This window comes from Protopterus annectens, chromosome 14.part0 (assembly GCF_019279795.1).
Source record: "Protopterus annectens isolate FY-2018-M chromosome 14.part0, PAN1.0, whole genome shotgun sequence".
Classification (NCBI taxonomy): domain Eukaryota; kingdom Metazoa; phylum Chordata; order Ceratodontiformes; family Protopteridae; genus Protopterus; species Protopterus annectens.
Window position 1 is genome coordinate 999,014,912 of NC_056748.1, and position 16,217 is coordinate 999,031,128.

General features: G+C 39.4%; 1 protein-coding gene across 1 annotated transcript in view; it reads left to right on the top strand.

Moving 5' to 3' along the window:
• Positions 1-15,352: 15,352 nt before the first annotated feature.
• Positions 15,353-16,217, top strand: part of PPP2R2D (protein phosphatase 2 regulatory subunit Bdelta) — a 934,071-nt gene continuing 933,206 nt past the window's right edge. The window contains exons 1-2 of the mRNA XM_044055650.1: positions 15,353-15,616; positions 15,732-15,806. Coding sequence (XP_043911585.1) covers positions 15,607-15,616; positions 15,732-15,806 — 85 coding nt within the window. The 5' untranslated portion in view covers positions 15,353-15,606. The remainder of the gene's footprint in view (positions 15,617-15,731; positions 15,807-16,217) is intronic.

Consider the following 16,217-nt stretch of genomic DNA (forward strand, 5'->3'; position numbering starts at 1 on the left):
TACTTCATTCTCTATAATTGAATGGTGATAGGTCAGTATACTTACGCAACTGAAAGGTGTCAGCAGTTATAAACTTCCCTCCCATTGGCTAAGGAGGTCCTTCTTGTGCCGTGTCAGGTCACTGTAGTGGTCATGACATTGCCCCTAATGTGTGGAATGCCATTTGCACTGCAGAGAGTCTTGGCTAAACTGTTCTTATCCTCCTTATACTGAGACCCAGCATAGTCCCACTGCAGCAGCCTACAGCTGTAGTGCTTCACAGGGCGGGCCACTAAAATCCTGGACTCAACACTCCACCTCTGTGTTTTAAATTTAGTATCATCTGCTCCCTCACCAGCCATGTCTGCAGAAGTCAAGCAGCAACTGTGTCTGAACTGGCGCTAAATTCCAATCTCACATTTAACAGCCAGTGTGCAAACACGCACACCCATGGCAACTGCATTTGTTTGATTGAAAATAACGAGATCCATTGTCAAACTAAGAAGCAAGGATTTTATCAAACAGCAATGAAGGTTTAAAACATGGCACTGAGATTTGCCATGTCTGATGCTCAGCTTATTCTCACTTCTTCCAGTGGTCAACACCGACATGCTTAATGGCTTGGCTTGTAAGCCTTGGTCTTCGGACGATTAAATAGGATGACTTGAAACATGATTTTTTTGGGACTTGCACACTGTAAAAAGTTAGTTGGACAAGGTGGGAATCAAACTTATGGACTAAATAATGCACAAATTTCAAGCCAGGTTATTATTTCTTAGTGCTACAGAACTTCCTTTCAAATATGGTCATTACAAATATACTGTATTCAGTATGAATTGAGATATACTTCAGATAGGCCTGCATATGTGTGACTTTAAGAAATCTTGGGAAATGCATTCCCATGAAAGAGGCAGTATTGCTGTTTGTAAATATGTGTCAGATGGATAAACTTTCATGAGCTGAGAAATACAGGTTGGGTATGATACATGCATACTTCACAACACATACTGTTCTAAACACAGGTTGGGTCTATGTGAGGAGTCAAGATGATTTTAATTAAAGTATTGTACCCATCATAGATAGGGCGGCCACGGTGGTGCAGTGGTTAGCATTGCCGCCTCACAGCAAGAGGTTCTCCAGTTCGATCCTCGGCTGGGGTGCCTTCTGTGCAAGGTCTGCATGTCCTCCCTGTGGTCGCGTGGGTTTCCTCCGGGTGCTCCGGTTTCTTCCCACATCCCAAAGACATGCTGCAGGTGGATTGGACACTCTAAATTGGCCCTAGGTGTGCATGTGAGTGTGCCTTCTGTGGAAGGTTGGGCGCCGGGCTGGCAACTAGACACCGTAAAACTCCACTGCCATTCAATGTGCGGACAAGGTGATCCGCTGTGGCAACCCCTAACCGGGAAAAGCCAGAAGAAGATTGTACCCATCATAGATATGCAAGTGCATTTTTAATTAATTATCATACTTGTCATGCTTAAGCAATTACACACACAATAAAATGTTTTTCATAAGTCAGTCATTAATGAGATATGCTACCTAGGAAAGCGAAGGCATCAAAGCATTACTGATACACTTCTCGCAATCATCCTATTTATGATAGCCATTTGTATGTAGTTTTGTGAAAAATGGCATTCTGACACCCTTTGTGAATATAAGTATCTGGATTTGAACCCTGGATCACCTGTGTTCTGTCTCTAAAGTCACTGCACTTGCATCTTGTGCCACAGAGACAGTTACGCAGCAGATGAATTTCTCAACTCAGTACTGTCCAGAGTGCTGATGTTCACACATCACCGCTAAGCCTGTTTGTGCTACAGAAGGCTTTTCAAATAAAAATGTGTCACTTTTTCCTTAAGCAAGTAAGCTTGATTGAGTGCCACTCAGCAGAGAACAAGTGCAGAAGGCAATGAACAGAAGGGGGAAAAAGAATATAAAGTTTTGATGAAAATAAAACTTCCATTCTCAGCATTCCCTTTACACAGCATGGATTTGAGCCCCAGAGGAACTCTGTTATTGTTCCAAGGGCACTGCATGTACAGTTTGTGCCACAGAGTGAGGTAGGTATCAGAAGTACTTCAGTCACTCAGTACAAGTACCACACAATGGTGCCAGCAGTGTTTGCACTAATGAAGACTATGGAAATTAACATTTTCCATTTTTCCTTCAGCTGTGAGTCCTGTTTGTGCTCTGCCAAGCAGTGCGCAAATTGCAAAGGAAATAAAATTATATTCAAAACCGCAAAAAACAAGGACAAACGTGTATTTCCATTCATCAACAGTTATAGCATTACCAAGACACATGCAGAATTTTTACATCTTGTGCAAAAATTACAAGCAGCATGTGGGCTACATCAGCATGTCATGTAGTGTCAATGGCTCGGAAAGGTGACATACAGACTACATACAATTAGTCAGGACACAAAGTATGCCATTAAGAAGTCATTCTTATTGTGATGAGGTATGATTCTGAGAATTGAAATAGCATACGTGACTCATCTGTCCATAGTACTCATGTTAATCCTTTTTTGTTATAATACTGTAGAACCTGTCATATGATATAACATCCCTGCTACTATTATTAGTAATAAGCACAACAGGTTACTAAACAACAGCAAGCAACATCTGTGCAAACTCAACTCACATGAACGGCAGGTAAGATATTAAACATTTATCACATATCGCCTTATGCATTTCACATATAACATATGTAATAACTCTGTAGTACAGGTATAGTTATTCTACAACCAGTTAATAGTAAAAAAATCTGCAAACTGGATTCAAACCCTGCATCATCTGTCCTGTTTCTTTAAACTCATTGAATTTACACCATGTGCTACAGTAATACTTAGGCAATATGCAGAATTTTTCACTTACTTCTGCTCAGAGTGCTTATCAAAGCACACTTCTACCACTCTAAAATGCGATGATGATGGCATTCCAAATTTAGATTTTTACTTTGTACCTTGGGCAGTGGACTCTCATTCATGCAAATGATGAACCCAATAAAGAAAAAAAATGGCAACAGTAGCAAACATCAGGGAATAATAATGAAAATGCAGCACTAGGTGTTTATTTACTTTGTCTGTCTTATAACCTGATCATATGGTCAGGAAATATGCATTAATGCTCTCAAACAGCACATTATCTGTATTTAAATCCTCAGTTTAGTTCAATAACAACACACACTCAGTTGTGTTTCGTATCCCTCTTTGCCCTCATACTGGCTTAGAGTAGGAATCAGAAAATATACATACCACAATGATCTGACTTAGCAGTCCATCAAATTATAGGTTCACCTAAAGAAAGATCAGAAAATGATCCTTTCTTATTTGCTTGAACATGTCTAGATGAATGTGATATTGACAACATATTTAGGCTAAGATTGCCAACACTGCAGCTATTTATTGTCTATTTTCTGAGCATCTTCCCTTTTTCTCAGCTTAACTAACAGAAATGCAATGTCATGTGCATTTCTTTGGATCTTTGTTTCAATGTGTAGTGTATCTGATTAGCATTGCAGAACATTTTTTAATCAGAGAATGGAGAGTATGCTATTATTAAAAGAATATCAATGTTGTTAAGGTTGTTCTCATAGCTCTCAAGAGGCTTCCACACTTTTTCTTAAGTCTAGCCTGCATCATACACCCACTTCAGAGAGAAGAGTCTATTGAGTATTGTTTCTTGCTATACTGAGAGTAATCATTAACATTTATAAGCCACTAAGGACTAACAATTGTCATTGTTCCTCCCTGCAGTCCTAGAGAATGTACATGCAATTGTGTAGCTACTTCCACGATGATTACTTTGTATTCAGGAATGCTAATGATTTAACACATAATTTGCATCTTCACAGTGATCAGAGGGTTGAATTTACAATATTTAAAGGTAATGGTGTAGCTATGGAGGTTGAAGTAGGGGAGATTGTTTTGATACAGACAGACAGTTACCGGTATTAACTTAGAGGAGATTTTTCTGCAAATTACTGCATTTTTTCATGTGATATACATGTCCTCTTCATAAACTATTTTTGCATTTTCATATTTGAAATGTATTTTAGTATAAAATATTTTTTTTCTTTTTACCTGTAAGCATTTCTTTCATTTTTTGTTGCAGAGTGCGGGTATGCCAGTTCTTGCTCTGCTTTCTAAGTTTGTTCATGAATGGTAAGGTTACATCACAGTATTATGTTACCATTTGCTCTTGGAATTTTACCATTTAGTGCAGACAAGTGTATTTGTGTTTATTATCAACTTCAGGGGGTTGTACATGTGTAACTAGCAGAGGTGTTAGGCTTATCAGATGTTTGTGGCAACTTCCACAACAGCAAAGAGAACAATTAAAATTGCTTGGCATTTCTACTTTGAATTCTTACCTATTTATTGACAATACTGCCATGCTATAGTCAGTTACACAACTGCTATACTCATTATAGAAATATTCACAGAATGGATATAATGGTAATGTATTACAATTTTTTTGCGGGGAGGGTTCCATTAGCTTGTGTGTAGTCCTAAATGAACATTGTGTGTTCAGTTTTTTGCGTTGATGATAGGTGCACAGATTTTATTTGAAGAGAATAATTTCTCTATGTGCTACAAATGTGTCTGTCTTTTTTCTGTTTCATGTCATACAGGATTATGGCACCTAGACCATCTGTTCACACAAGACACAATTCAGTGATGCAGAGAACAAGGCATCATCCAAGCCTTATGCCACCATGGATCCTTGCTGCTTGACAGAGGCAGAAGTGTTATGTCTGCCAGAAAAAAGCATATGGCAGCAGGTGGCTGCTAACATAAATGCAGTGAGTGGCCATGCCAGAAACTATAATCAGGTGTGGCACTGTGCCACTGATATGATTATAATGGCTCATAAGAGAGCAGCTGTAGTTGCACATAAACAGATGGCTACAGTGGAGGGGAGGGGGTGGTCCAGCTATTGAACCACCACTCACTGAAACTGAGGAGTTCATGTCCACTATCAGAGATCCCAACCGCTCAGCAGAGGGTTCACAGATACTCCTTGATGTTGGTGCTGATGTGGACGACAGGTCAAGCGCTTCCTAAGAATAACTTCCAGGTATGCTATATATAAGGCATTTACTGCCATTCTAGATATCTTTATGTCTTAAGTCTTGTATACTTCTGCTATATCTGGAAACATCAAGACATGTGGCTAAGAAGAGGCACAGTCCTGCAGAGATTGTGTTGGTGGGAGTGTCATTCTGATTGATTCTTAGATTCTTCTTAAGGGGACGATAGGCAGGACTTTAGTCTGTTACCCTCATGCCATTTGCATTGCTATGCTTATTATCCTTCTTTACACTGCCTTCCTCTTTTTCCAATGACATCAGAATTACCATCTCAAAGACCACCTGCACATGGTAGGCACAGACTTTCTTTGCTTAGTAATACCCATGAATTAGATGTAAGTCTGAGGACAGAGTAATTATTGTATTCCTTCAGCATTTGAAATTGTTTAACATGAGTATTTAGAACACAGTTTGGATCATTCCTAGTCTCTATTCCTCGTATTCTTGTGTTTGTTGCTTATTATCACAAGTGATCCTTACAGTGTTAGTGCAGAACTCATACCACCTGATGTGAGAGTATCAGTAGGCTATGATGATGATGATGATACAGAGGCATAGTCAGGGGGGGAGGCAGAGGCTCAGTCTAACACCAAGGTTGTGGCTGACACATCCCCTGGCCTTATTCTGGACACAGTCAGTATGCCTACGCATACCCATTCCACTGAGCCCTCAGATATAACACAGGGTGAGGGTGGTTACTGCAGTTGCATAACTGGTTGAGTCTGCCTGTAGCCATCATGAGGGTGTGGTACTACACAGAGGGTTGATAGATATACTCAGAGAAGGTCTACTGTCCACCCTCCTCCTGATGCTGGTGCACCATTTCATGCCACCAGACATATATAAAACCATCACTGAGGCACAGGCATATTCTACCAGGGCCTCTGAGTAGACAGTGCAGTTCTAAATGTGGCACATTCTCATGTGTGCAACTGTCTCAACCATGTGGGTGACGTCTTGGATAGGATGAGTGATACACTGGACCAGGTAGTGTCTGTGATGGAATGTTTGCTGGGGTGGGCCGGCATCCATGTGTCTCTAGAAAGGCAATATCCATTAGTCTTAGCCAATGTGGCAGTTTCAGATTCTGCTCCCATAGTGACACTATTTCCACTACTCCAGTAGTGATTGAGGTGTCCACACTCAGACATGGTCCTGAACATAGTCATGAAGACGGCTTATCCAGTAGACATTGCTCACATTCAGGAACTGGGGACATGGAAGTTGCAATGCAACTCCTGGCAGAGACAGTTCACATGGTCAGGAGCAATGACATTGAACTGACAACCCCATCATGCACAGCTCACACCTGTCTGGCATGCCAGGACATAGTGCAGGCACAGAGGTTGATTGTGTTCATGCAGACACACATACACATGTTTCACAAAAAGTGCCCATACCAACTCACACAAATGCAAACTAAGCAAACCTCAATGTTGATTCTAATACATTTCCTGTTACTGGCCCTGACATATTTTCTACTTTAATTAATGTTCTGTGTTTCTCAGTTGCACACACTCACTACTTTGGTGTCAGCCTTGGCCTCCCTGTGCAAATGATGATGACATGCCATGCCCTTTGTTTATTTTGTTTTGACTTGGGGTTGCATATATGTCTAATGCAAAGAGTGGATAGCTAAACGAGTCTTTCTCATAATGTTTTTGATGTTTGAGATTTTAACATAGACTGGGGCACCTGTTCCTCAGAATCCCCATCTACCTATATTGACCTGTATGCATTTACACAAATCATAACCACCCCTACCAGGCTAGGTAAACCCAACCAAAAAGAAAGCATACTCGACTGGGTACTCGTAAATAGTAACCCCCAACTGTACACTGCTGGTACCCTCCCCAATGACCTAAGTGACCACCTTCTCACTTATATAGTTAAGCAAAAAGCCATTAATCCCCAACAACCCTTACTCAGAAAAGTCAGAAACAAAAAAGACTTTGACCCTGCCAAATTCCAACAGGAACTTAACTCCTGTAACTGGTCTATTCTAAAACACCTCCCCTTAGAGGAGGCAGTTGCATATTTTAACAACAAATTTCTTGAAATCCTTGATTTGCATGCACCTGCCCGTTCAAAGAGAACAAAAGCAAAAACTGCACTATGGCTTTCTAAAGAGTCTGGACTAAAAATTAACAAATTTTGGGCTCTATGGCGCTTTACTAAAGACCCCCAAGATCATGTTAAATACAGGCAAGCTGGGAATGAAACTAAAAAAATCCATTTTACAAGACAAAAAAACAATACTATTGTAATTTACAAACAGCAAACCAGAACAGTCCTCAGAAGTTCTGGACAGGTCTGAATAATTTACCTCATCCTGGAAAAACATCTGCCCCTATCCCCACTGCCACCATTGACAAATCCCCCGAAGATGTTTCAGATAGTTTTAACCATTTCTTTACTGAGACAATTCAAGCCCTAGCTAGCCAATTACCTCCTAGCTCCCCTGGCCCTGATAGTACCATCCCTATGAACCTGCACTCATTCAGCTTCAAACCAGTGTCCACGTCACTTATGCGTACCTTGATCAAAAAATTAAAACCCACCACACTCTCTGCTGATCAACTCCCCACCGAGTACCTTCAAAAATCAGCTGATGCTATTGCCTACCCAGTATTAATACTAATTAATCGTACCATAGCAGAGGCTAAAATTTCCACCATTTGGAAAACATCTTACGTAATCCCATTACATAAAAGAGGCTCCTCCACTGAATTCTCCAATTATAGACCAATAGCTATACTTTCTCCACTTGCAAAGATTATGGAAAAATGTATACACAAACAACCACCTAATCCAGAATCACCTAATGGCAGATACCCAACACGGCTTCCGTCTAGACCACAGCATTACTTCAGCCCTACTAGCTTTTACCAATACCATAAACAATAACTGTAACAATAATCACAGCCCTCTTCTTGGATCTTTCCAAGGCATTTGACATGGTTGACCACCAACTTCTGATTCACACCCTGCAAACTTTCTGTCTAGATTTTAAAGCCCTTCAATGGTTTAAATCCTACTTCAATGGGAGCAAGCAGGCTGTTCTGTGGCAGAACAAGCTCTCTAACCTACTACCTAACACCCTTGGAGTACCACATACTGTCATCCCAAATATTAGCTGTATCCAATATGCTGACAACTCCACCTTAATTTGCTCAGCTACATCTCCTACAGATTTATGGTCACCTTTAATACTATAGAAAACTGGCTCTCTGAACGTCGATTGATACTAAATCCGCAAAAAAACTAAAATGCTGTTATTCTCACCAACACAAAGGTCTGCTGCTTTTACCTTTACCATAAATGCAAATGATGGCACAATAATCTCCCCCGACCCCTCTACAAAACTATTAGGTGTCATTATTGATAATAACCTAAAATTCGACCTACATGTAAACTATTCAATCAAAACCATCAATAAAAAACTAGGGTCACTTTACAGAATAAAAGCCTTCCTCACCCCTCCAGCCAAAATTGCCATAGCTCGCTCTCATCTACTTTCAACACTTCTATATGCATCTGCCCTACTCTCCAATCTAAACAAGACTGTACTTAATAAACTCTCAACCTGTTATAATCACATTGCCAGGTTTGCCACTGGCCTACCTTTTAGGACAAACCACTGCATCAGTCTTAACCAGCTTAACCTACTGATTATGGCTAATAAAATCCTTTATAATCCAGATAATACTCCGGCACTTAAAAATCTTTATCACCCCTATAACAATCCACGACTGCGTTGATCCTCGAACAGACTACTAATTCAGACAATCAAAATTAACAATGCAGCCGGTGATTCCTTCTTTGCAAACTCTGTAGGCAGAGCCTGGAACTCACTTCCAGCTGATATTACTTTGCTCTCCTCCCTAGGCCAATTTAAAACTAGACTCAAACAACATCTGGCACTAAACTGGCTTTGCCACTGCAACAAGCCTGGCTAACTTTCATCAAGAATGTGAAAAGTCTATTAATCAGATTACTGTTGAACTTACCCCTGACTGTCACCAGGGAGTAACTCTAACCTGTTGAACTTGTCTGTTCATGTTTGCTTATGTATTATTTGTCTATACCATATTTGTAATATGTTTTCATTGTTTTTATTGTATCTGCTTACCTTGGAGCTTTTCTCCCTGGGCCTCCACTGAAAATGGACATGAATCCAGTCGGACTATCCCAGTCAACATATATAAAATAAAATAAGTAAATAAATAAATAAATGATGATTTTATGCGTATTCATTATATAAGAACATTTGAGATGTTTTCCTACATGCTCATTTCAGTTAGTATTGTAAGTCATGCATTTAAATCAGTGATATTTTATTTCATACCTCTCAACTGTACAGATTTTCAGAGAATGTCCAGATTTTGGCCTCATATTTTTTATCCATTTTTCATAAAATTGTGGTTTTCTGGCAAATTAGTGGTAAATCATTAAAGATTTATGTTTGAAAATAGACAGACATTTGAGTTTCATACTTCATATCATTCAGAAAAATTAATGCTAATACAAAACCTGTTATTCTATCAACTTTCAAAGTTTGTAAGAACAATATTTAAAAATTGCCCTATTTTTTGGACTTTGTCCCACTTTTCTTAATGGTTTGTCCAGCTTTCTTACTCTAAGAGGTTGAGAGGTATGGCATTCCTGCTTATTGCTCTACTTGTGATATAATCGCCCTGTTGACTTGCTTGTGTACAGTGGGTAACTGACCGGCTTGATGCAAGTTATTGTGTACAATGCACAGCTGTATATTGCAGATATCAGTCATATAAGCTAATAATGCCTTTGGTGGACACCTCATACAGGTTTTGTTTGAATGCTTTTATGACTAACAGTATGCAGGCATATTAGTCCCTTTTATCTTTTTACACATTTGTTCATATAATACAGGTTCCACACTTACCTTGACATTACTGCAGGTACAACTCATGTTCGTTGGGGCTGTCTCTGTCATGCTATCAGTACACAATGATTACATGGGAAACTAAAATTTGTGGATGTTGGCTGGCAGCAATTTTACTATGTGTATGTGCTTAGGTTGTTATGTATATTCCTTAGCAGGTGAGTGCATGTGCTAAACTTTGCCTTTTAACCAGGGAAAGGATATATTGTCCATGCCTATGTCTGCCACCTCCCTCTGCAATTTGAAGTTCTCCCTCAGAATCCTTGTCTGTATGTTCTGGAAGTGCTGGCCCTCCCTGTGGTCCAGGAATGTATGGTTCTGGCCCTTGCTGTCCCTGTTGCAGCTGTTTCCTTAAGATGATATTGTGCAACACGACACAGACTGTGAGAATTTATGTGCAAATGCCTGTGTTGTACTGCAGGGCACCCCCTGATGTGTCTAGACAGCAGAACTATGACTTTAGCATGCCAAACACATGCTCTATGATGCTTCTAGTTTGAGCATTGGCATCATTGTATCCTTCTTTAATGGGTGTCATAAGCCACTGTTCCAGTGCATATCCTGCATCACTCAGTAGATGGATTTGTGGAACATCATCCCTAGCAAACCATGTGTAAAGCTGAGGGGTGTGCCATATGTGTGAGTCATGGCAACTGCCTGGGTTGCCAGCACACACATTGAGGATGATCCCTCGGGCATTACAGATAATCTGGCATTTAACTGAGTGGAACCCCTTCCTGTTGATGTATGTCCTTCTCTGTTCACCAGGTGGGGCTTTTATTTCTATGTGAGTGCAGTCTAAGGCCCCCAGAACTTCAGGGAAGTGTGCTGCAGCATAAAAGTCATGTATTGTTCTTGCTCTCCTCGGTGGTGTGAGGAAAGTAGATGTACTCCTTTGCATGTTCTAGTATAGCATTAAGACAGTGGTTCAATATTGTTGAGGCAGAAGCCTGTGACACCCCTAGTATATCCCCTGTGTACCAGCATGTAATATCCTTAATGGTACACATACCTTAGTTTCCATTGTATAGGTTCTCCTCAATTTCACCTGGGTCTGAGGTGGGGGTGGCAGAGGTTGCAGAGTTCCTAGAGTGTTTCTCTATCTACCTAATATTTCAATATCATGCTGTCTGCGATATGTTAAACAGGGTCTGAACATCCTTCTTTTCCTTGGCTGAGGTCTTTCAGCAGCAACTGCATCAGCATAGATTTGAGCATGTTGCACATATACATGCAAGAGAGCAGCAGCCCCTAACATTACATTTTTTTCTAAGTATCATGGTGCCTATATTCCAAGACGTAATGGAGTGCATGGCAAAGAGCTACACCAAGTTTACATGTTTAATTTATAATTTCCTAAATGGCTCCGCCATCTTGGATTGGTTAATTAGCATGTAATGTGGCTAGTTATGCTTTCATTAGCATACTCTGTCGTTTACCTTTTTTTTTTTTTTTGCATGTAGGGCCATTTAATGAATACAACATAGCATGCTATTGTGTAGCCGTTCATGAATTTAGTCCATAGTCTTCATGTTATCCATTTTATTTGCAGACTGTCAGCAATCAACAAAACACAGAAACAAGGATCATACCCAAAGATCATGGTCCAAGTTTACATTATTAAAAAAATACAACTTAGACTGAATTTGAAATTAAAGAATAGTCACATAACAGAATATATTAAAGTACGAAATATTTCATACAGCACTGTTTACTTTTTTTCTGAAACTAGTGCTTTAATGCTAATACCACAAGTCCAGTAACCAAGACTGATCAGCTGCATTGTAAGAGAAGTAATTCATAAATAAAACAAAATTACACTGACCCATAGCAAGATATAGCTAACACAAAAGTTACAAAGGCCACAAACTAAAGGCAAAACCAACCAATCATTCCTATAAAAAGGAACAACCTGAGTGAGTCTGCTACAATGAAAAGAAGCCACTATCTGTTTCGGATACATGACAAACTCAAATCAAAACTGAACTTATGCGACTAATGTAATCAGAATAGTTGTTATATCAACAACCTTAATAAGATTCACCTAAAGGAAGTCTGGATATGAGTTTTTACTCAGTTGTGAAAATTAACATACACATGAACGTCAGCAGTACACCAGAAAAAGCAGGATATTTGACAGTTAAATACAGTACTTCAAACTTCAACATACAAGTGAGGATCTTACTGGATTTTAAAATGTTCTTGCTTCCAGTCAGTACATGATCTTTAGGCCACCAAAATAAACAAACAAGGCAAGTAGCAGTCTTTTTTTCCTAATAACTGCATAAATTAACATGCCTTCTGAACTGGAATGTACTAGGCTAGTTTAAATCATTCTACATAAAAAAATCAGTAAGGGAATCCCTGTCAAACTTCACCACCTTCACAAACATGCATGCACACTTGTATATATACACACACACACAAACACACACACACACACACACACACACACACACACACACACACACACACACACACACATAGAGCTCAGCAGCTGCTCCAAATAAATCCCCAATCTCAAAATTATATCTCCCAAGAGAAAGGACTCTACAAACAAACCTCCCTCAAGAAAGGACACCAGGTGAGCAGGAACAATGTGCATTGCTTCTAGGCACAGACTACTAACCACAGGTTGCTTCCGGGATGATGCTGTACCATATGCAAATTAGATGTTTTAGGTACAGAACACAAAAAAACAGAACAGTGGAGTGGGAAATGAGTGGGTGTTTTTTGAGATCAGGCCAGGGTTCCCCAAACAGCAATGGGCCCTAGGCAGCTGCCTATATTGCCTTGTACTTAATCCAGCTCTGGGAGAGGAGTGCTTCCCAGCTGCTATGAGACTGTCTGTGGGTAACAACTGGGTATCAAGCAATTGTATATCATATAATATGTTACATTTCAACATGATATTGTAATTGTAGTAGTGTGAATATATACTTTTTTATTCAATATGCTTTTGTATAATGTGACTCAATTCAATATGCTACTGTGTATCATTTTCTGTCAAAGATGACACTAACTTTTAATTTACTTATGATAATCTACATTGTATGTTTTATTGTGTTCAGTCACTGGAGCTTTTATACCTGTGCCACCGCTGTAAAGGGGTTCTATACCCAGTCAGATTTCCCTGGTAAACAAATAAAAATAAATAAATAAACAAATAAATTAATTATATCAGGGCTGGTGGTGGGTGGAACTGCATCATACAGCAATGTTGCAGAAAGCATGCAACAGTGTGGTGAAAGCAATAGAGACAGATGGGTCCTCCATCAAGCTCCAGACTCACCAAGGGTAAATAATTCCTGCACCCTTGCATTGTGATGATGAAAGGACACACATCATACCTAGAGGTATTAACATTCTGAGTGGTCAGACACCACATGTTTCTCATGTAGACCAGCCAGATACATACCCACACTGAATTAGGCATACTGCATCTATAAATGTACCAACACAGTGGTTGTAACCACTGCCACTGTTCTTCAAAGCAATGCATTGGGCACACAAAGACTGAGGACACCACTCCAGCAGGTAGATTTTCATACTTCCTGTAGGAATCCATCTGTCAGGCATGCACACAAATGGGAAGTTGGGCTTGCAGTACAAGCATTATAACATTTTGATATCCACAAGGCACAACACCGGTACTGTGACAACTGTAGATGATGTTCCAGAAGAAAATTATAAGGCCAGTTTCCTGCCACATTCTGACAATGAGGCTAACACATGGACTGAGTCACAGTATCAGGACACACTGGCACTATCCATCTCAGTCTTGGGCAAGCCTACACCCGATGAATGAGATTCATATATTTATAGATATTCCAAGGCTATTGAGTCATATGACCAGTTACATCTTAACAGTATCCTTCCTCAGGTCGCAATTTGTTTTTGCAGGCATGTCATACTAGTCAATCCTGAAGTAAATTTATGAAAACGCATCCAGTTATCTAGGTTATGTTTATATGAAGATAGTGAGTCAAACTGCTTAAAATGCAGGGGAAATCTACTGCAGAGGTTAGGGAGCTAACAGGCTTTAAACCTATCCTCCAACCATGTTTTATTTATCTGGTGAAGATTTTGAGCGGTTCTAGTACTGTTAGATTCATAACATTTGCAGAGATCCAGAAAGTCCAGGACAGCCATATCTCTAAAGGTGACCTAGGTGAGAGAGATATCTCTTCTACAGTCCATAAAATTTTAAATAAAGAAAAAAAAAAGAGCTTCCTGCCTCTCTTGATAAATCAGGGACACTAGGCCATAAGTAATAAAAACAGTTAAAAAAACACAGAATCTAAAACTACACTGTGGATAACTACTTTTTTCTTTATAATAAAGTGGGGAAACACAAGCAGCAAGCCAAGTTTGACACGAAAATGTTTTGCCACTTATTTTCAAAAGAAAACACTCTTGTTTCTTGCTAATGGATAGTGCAGTGGTGCAGAGGTAGTGTTGCTGCCTCACAGCAAGAAGTTCTCTGGTTCAATTCTTGGCTGGGGTACCTTCTGTGTGCAGTCTGCATGTCCTCACTGTGTTTGTGTGGGTTTTCTCTGGGTGCTCTGGTTTCCTCCCACATTACAAAGACATATATCTGGAGAATTTCTCCCTGGGCCTCTGCTGAAAACTGGCTTTATTCCAAATCTACTTTCCTGGTTAATAAATGTAAATAAACATTGCAAGGAAAATAATAATAAACTGGAAATGTAAAAGCAACCTCTCATTTTCAGAATTTATTTCTCTTGCAAAAAAAAAAGTTTGCAATAGGGAAATGTAAACTGCTAATGAAAGAACTTGAAATGTTACCCATAAAAAAACTGTCATGGTTAAAGTTTAGAGATATTTTAGAGAAATACTGACAACACTTAGAAATTGCTTATGTTATGGACTTTGTATACAGTTTATTTGTACTAGTTGTGTATTTAATTGTTATATTGATTTATTTAAAATTCAATATATTTTTAAAGAAAACACTCTTCTAATTACTACTATTCAATGACTTCATTCATCACTCTTTTACTGCACTGACCTCTCAACCGTCCCTGATTTTTGACACAAATTTTTGCTCTGTAGCCTCTGTCCCTCTTAAAACTGGTGATTTTTTGAGGAAAGGTGGTGAATTACACTTAAAAATAATGACAATAATTAAGAGTTATAGACTTTTTTTACTTCAGAAAATGTATATTAATTCATATTCTCTTAGTCTGTCAAAGTCTCAAGTTAATAGTGCTAATATTTTAAGTGTCCCTGATTTTTTTATGGATTTGTCCCTGATTGGTTGAGAGCTGTGCCATTTTATGGTACGTAACAACAGTTTCTAACACAGTACAAGGCCAATTTTGCGTGACAGCCCGAAAAATTTTATAAACTCTCACTAAATCCTTTCAAAGGCAAGCCATCCGCGTGGGACTCCTATATGACGTCAAAATGTTGCTCGTCGACGGGCATTATACGCCATCTTGAAGCAAAACAGGAACAGTTCTCCTGCTTGAGTGGAATGCCTTTACGTCGTTAATGTGCTGCCCAGCATCTCTGTAGGTTTCAGAGCACTTCAAGTGGTAGATAGCAGAGAAAGCATCTTGGTTGTCCTGTAGTCTGTTTACGTAATGATGGCGGGTAAGAGTCCAATTTTCTTTAGTGGCTGTAGGTTCCGTTTTGCGGATGTAGTAGACAAAGGTGTTATTTTCCCAGGAAATTATGTGTATAATTGATTATTTTTATTTATTTTCAGGAGTCGGAATAGGGAATGACCTGCAGTGGTGCTTTTCTCAAGTCAAGGGTGCTATAGATGAAGATCTCTCTGAAGGTATTGCAATAAAAATACGGATTGTAGCCCATAAATGGCATTTACCGACCATGTACAGTGTTATGGTTTACGGGGCTGATTGTAAGGGGCTGTGTGTAATTTGAATGCAGGTCCCTAGTTATGTGTACTTAATAAAAGGTTGCTGCGTTGACAACAATTTTCACGAAATTAATAGTACTATGAGAAGTTATAGTAAGAATCCTGCAGTAGTCAACCCTAGTGAAATTTATGAATGGAGTTTGGTGACGTCTAAACTGTGCGCTTCTTTTTGTTGGCTGGTTTGCAACTCAGTACTGGTTTTGTTTTGGATGTTCTGTTGCAGTTGCAACACGCTGGATTCTCTTCTGATGTAATGTTTGAGTTGGTTGTGTTTATGCATGTTGGTGAATTGGAGTATAAGTTTGCATGCAT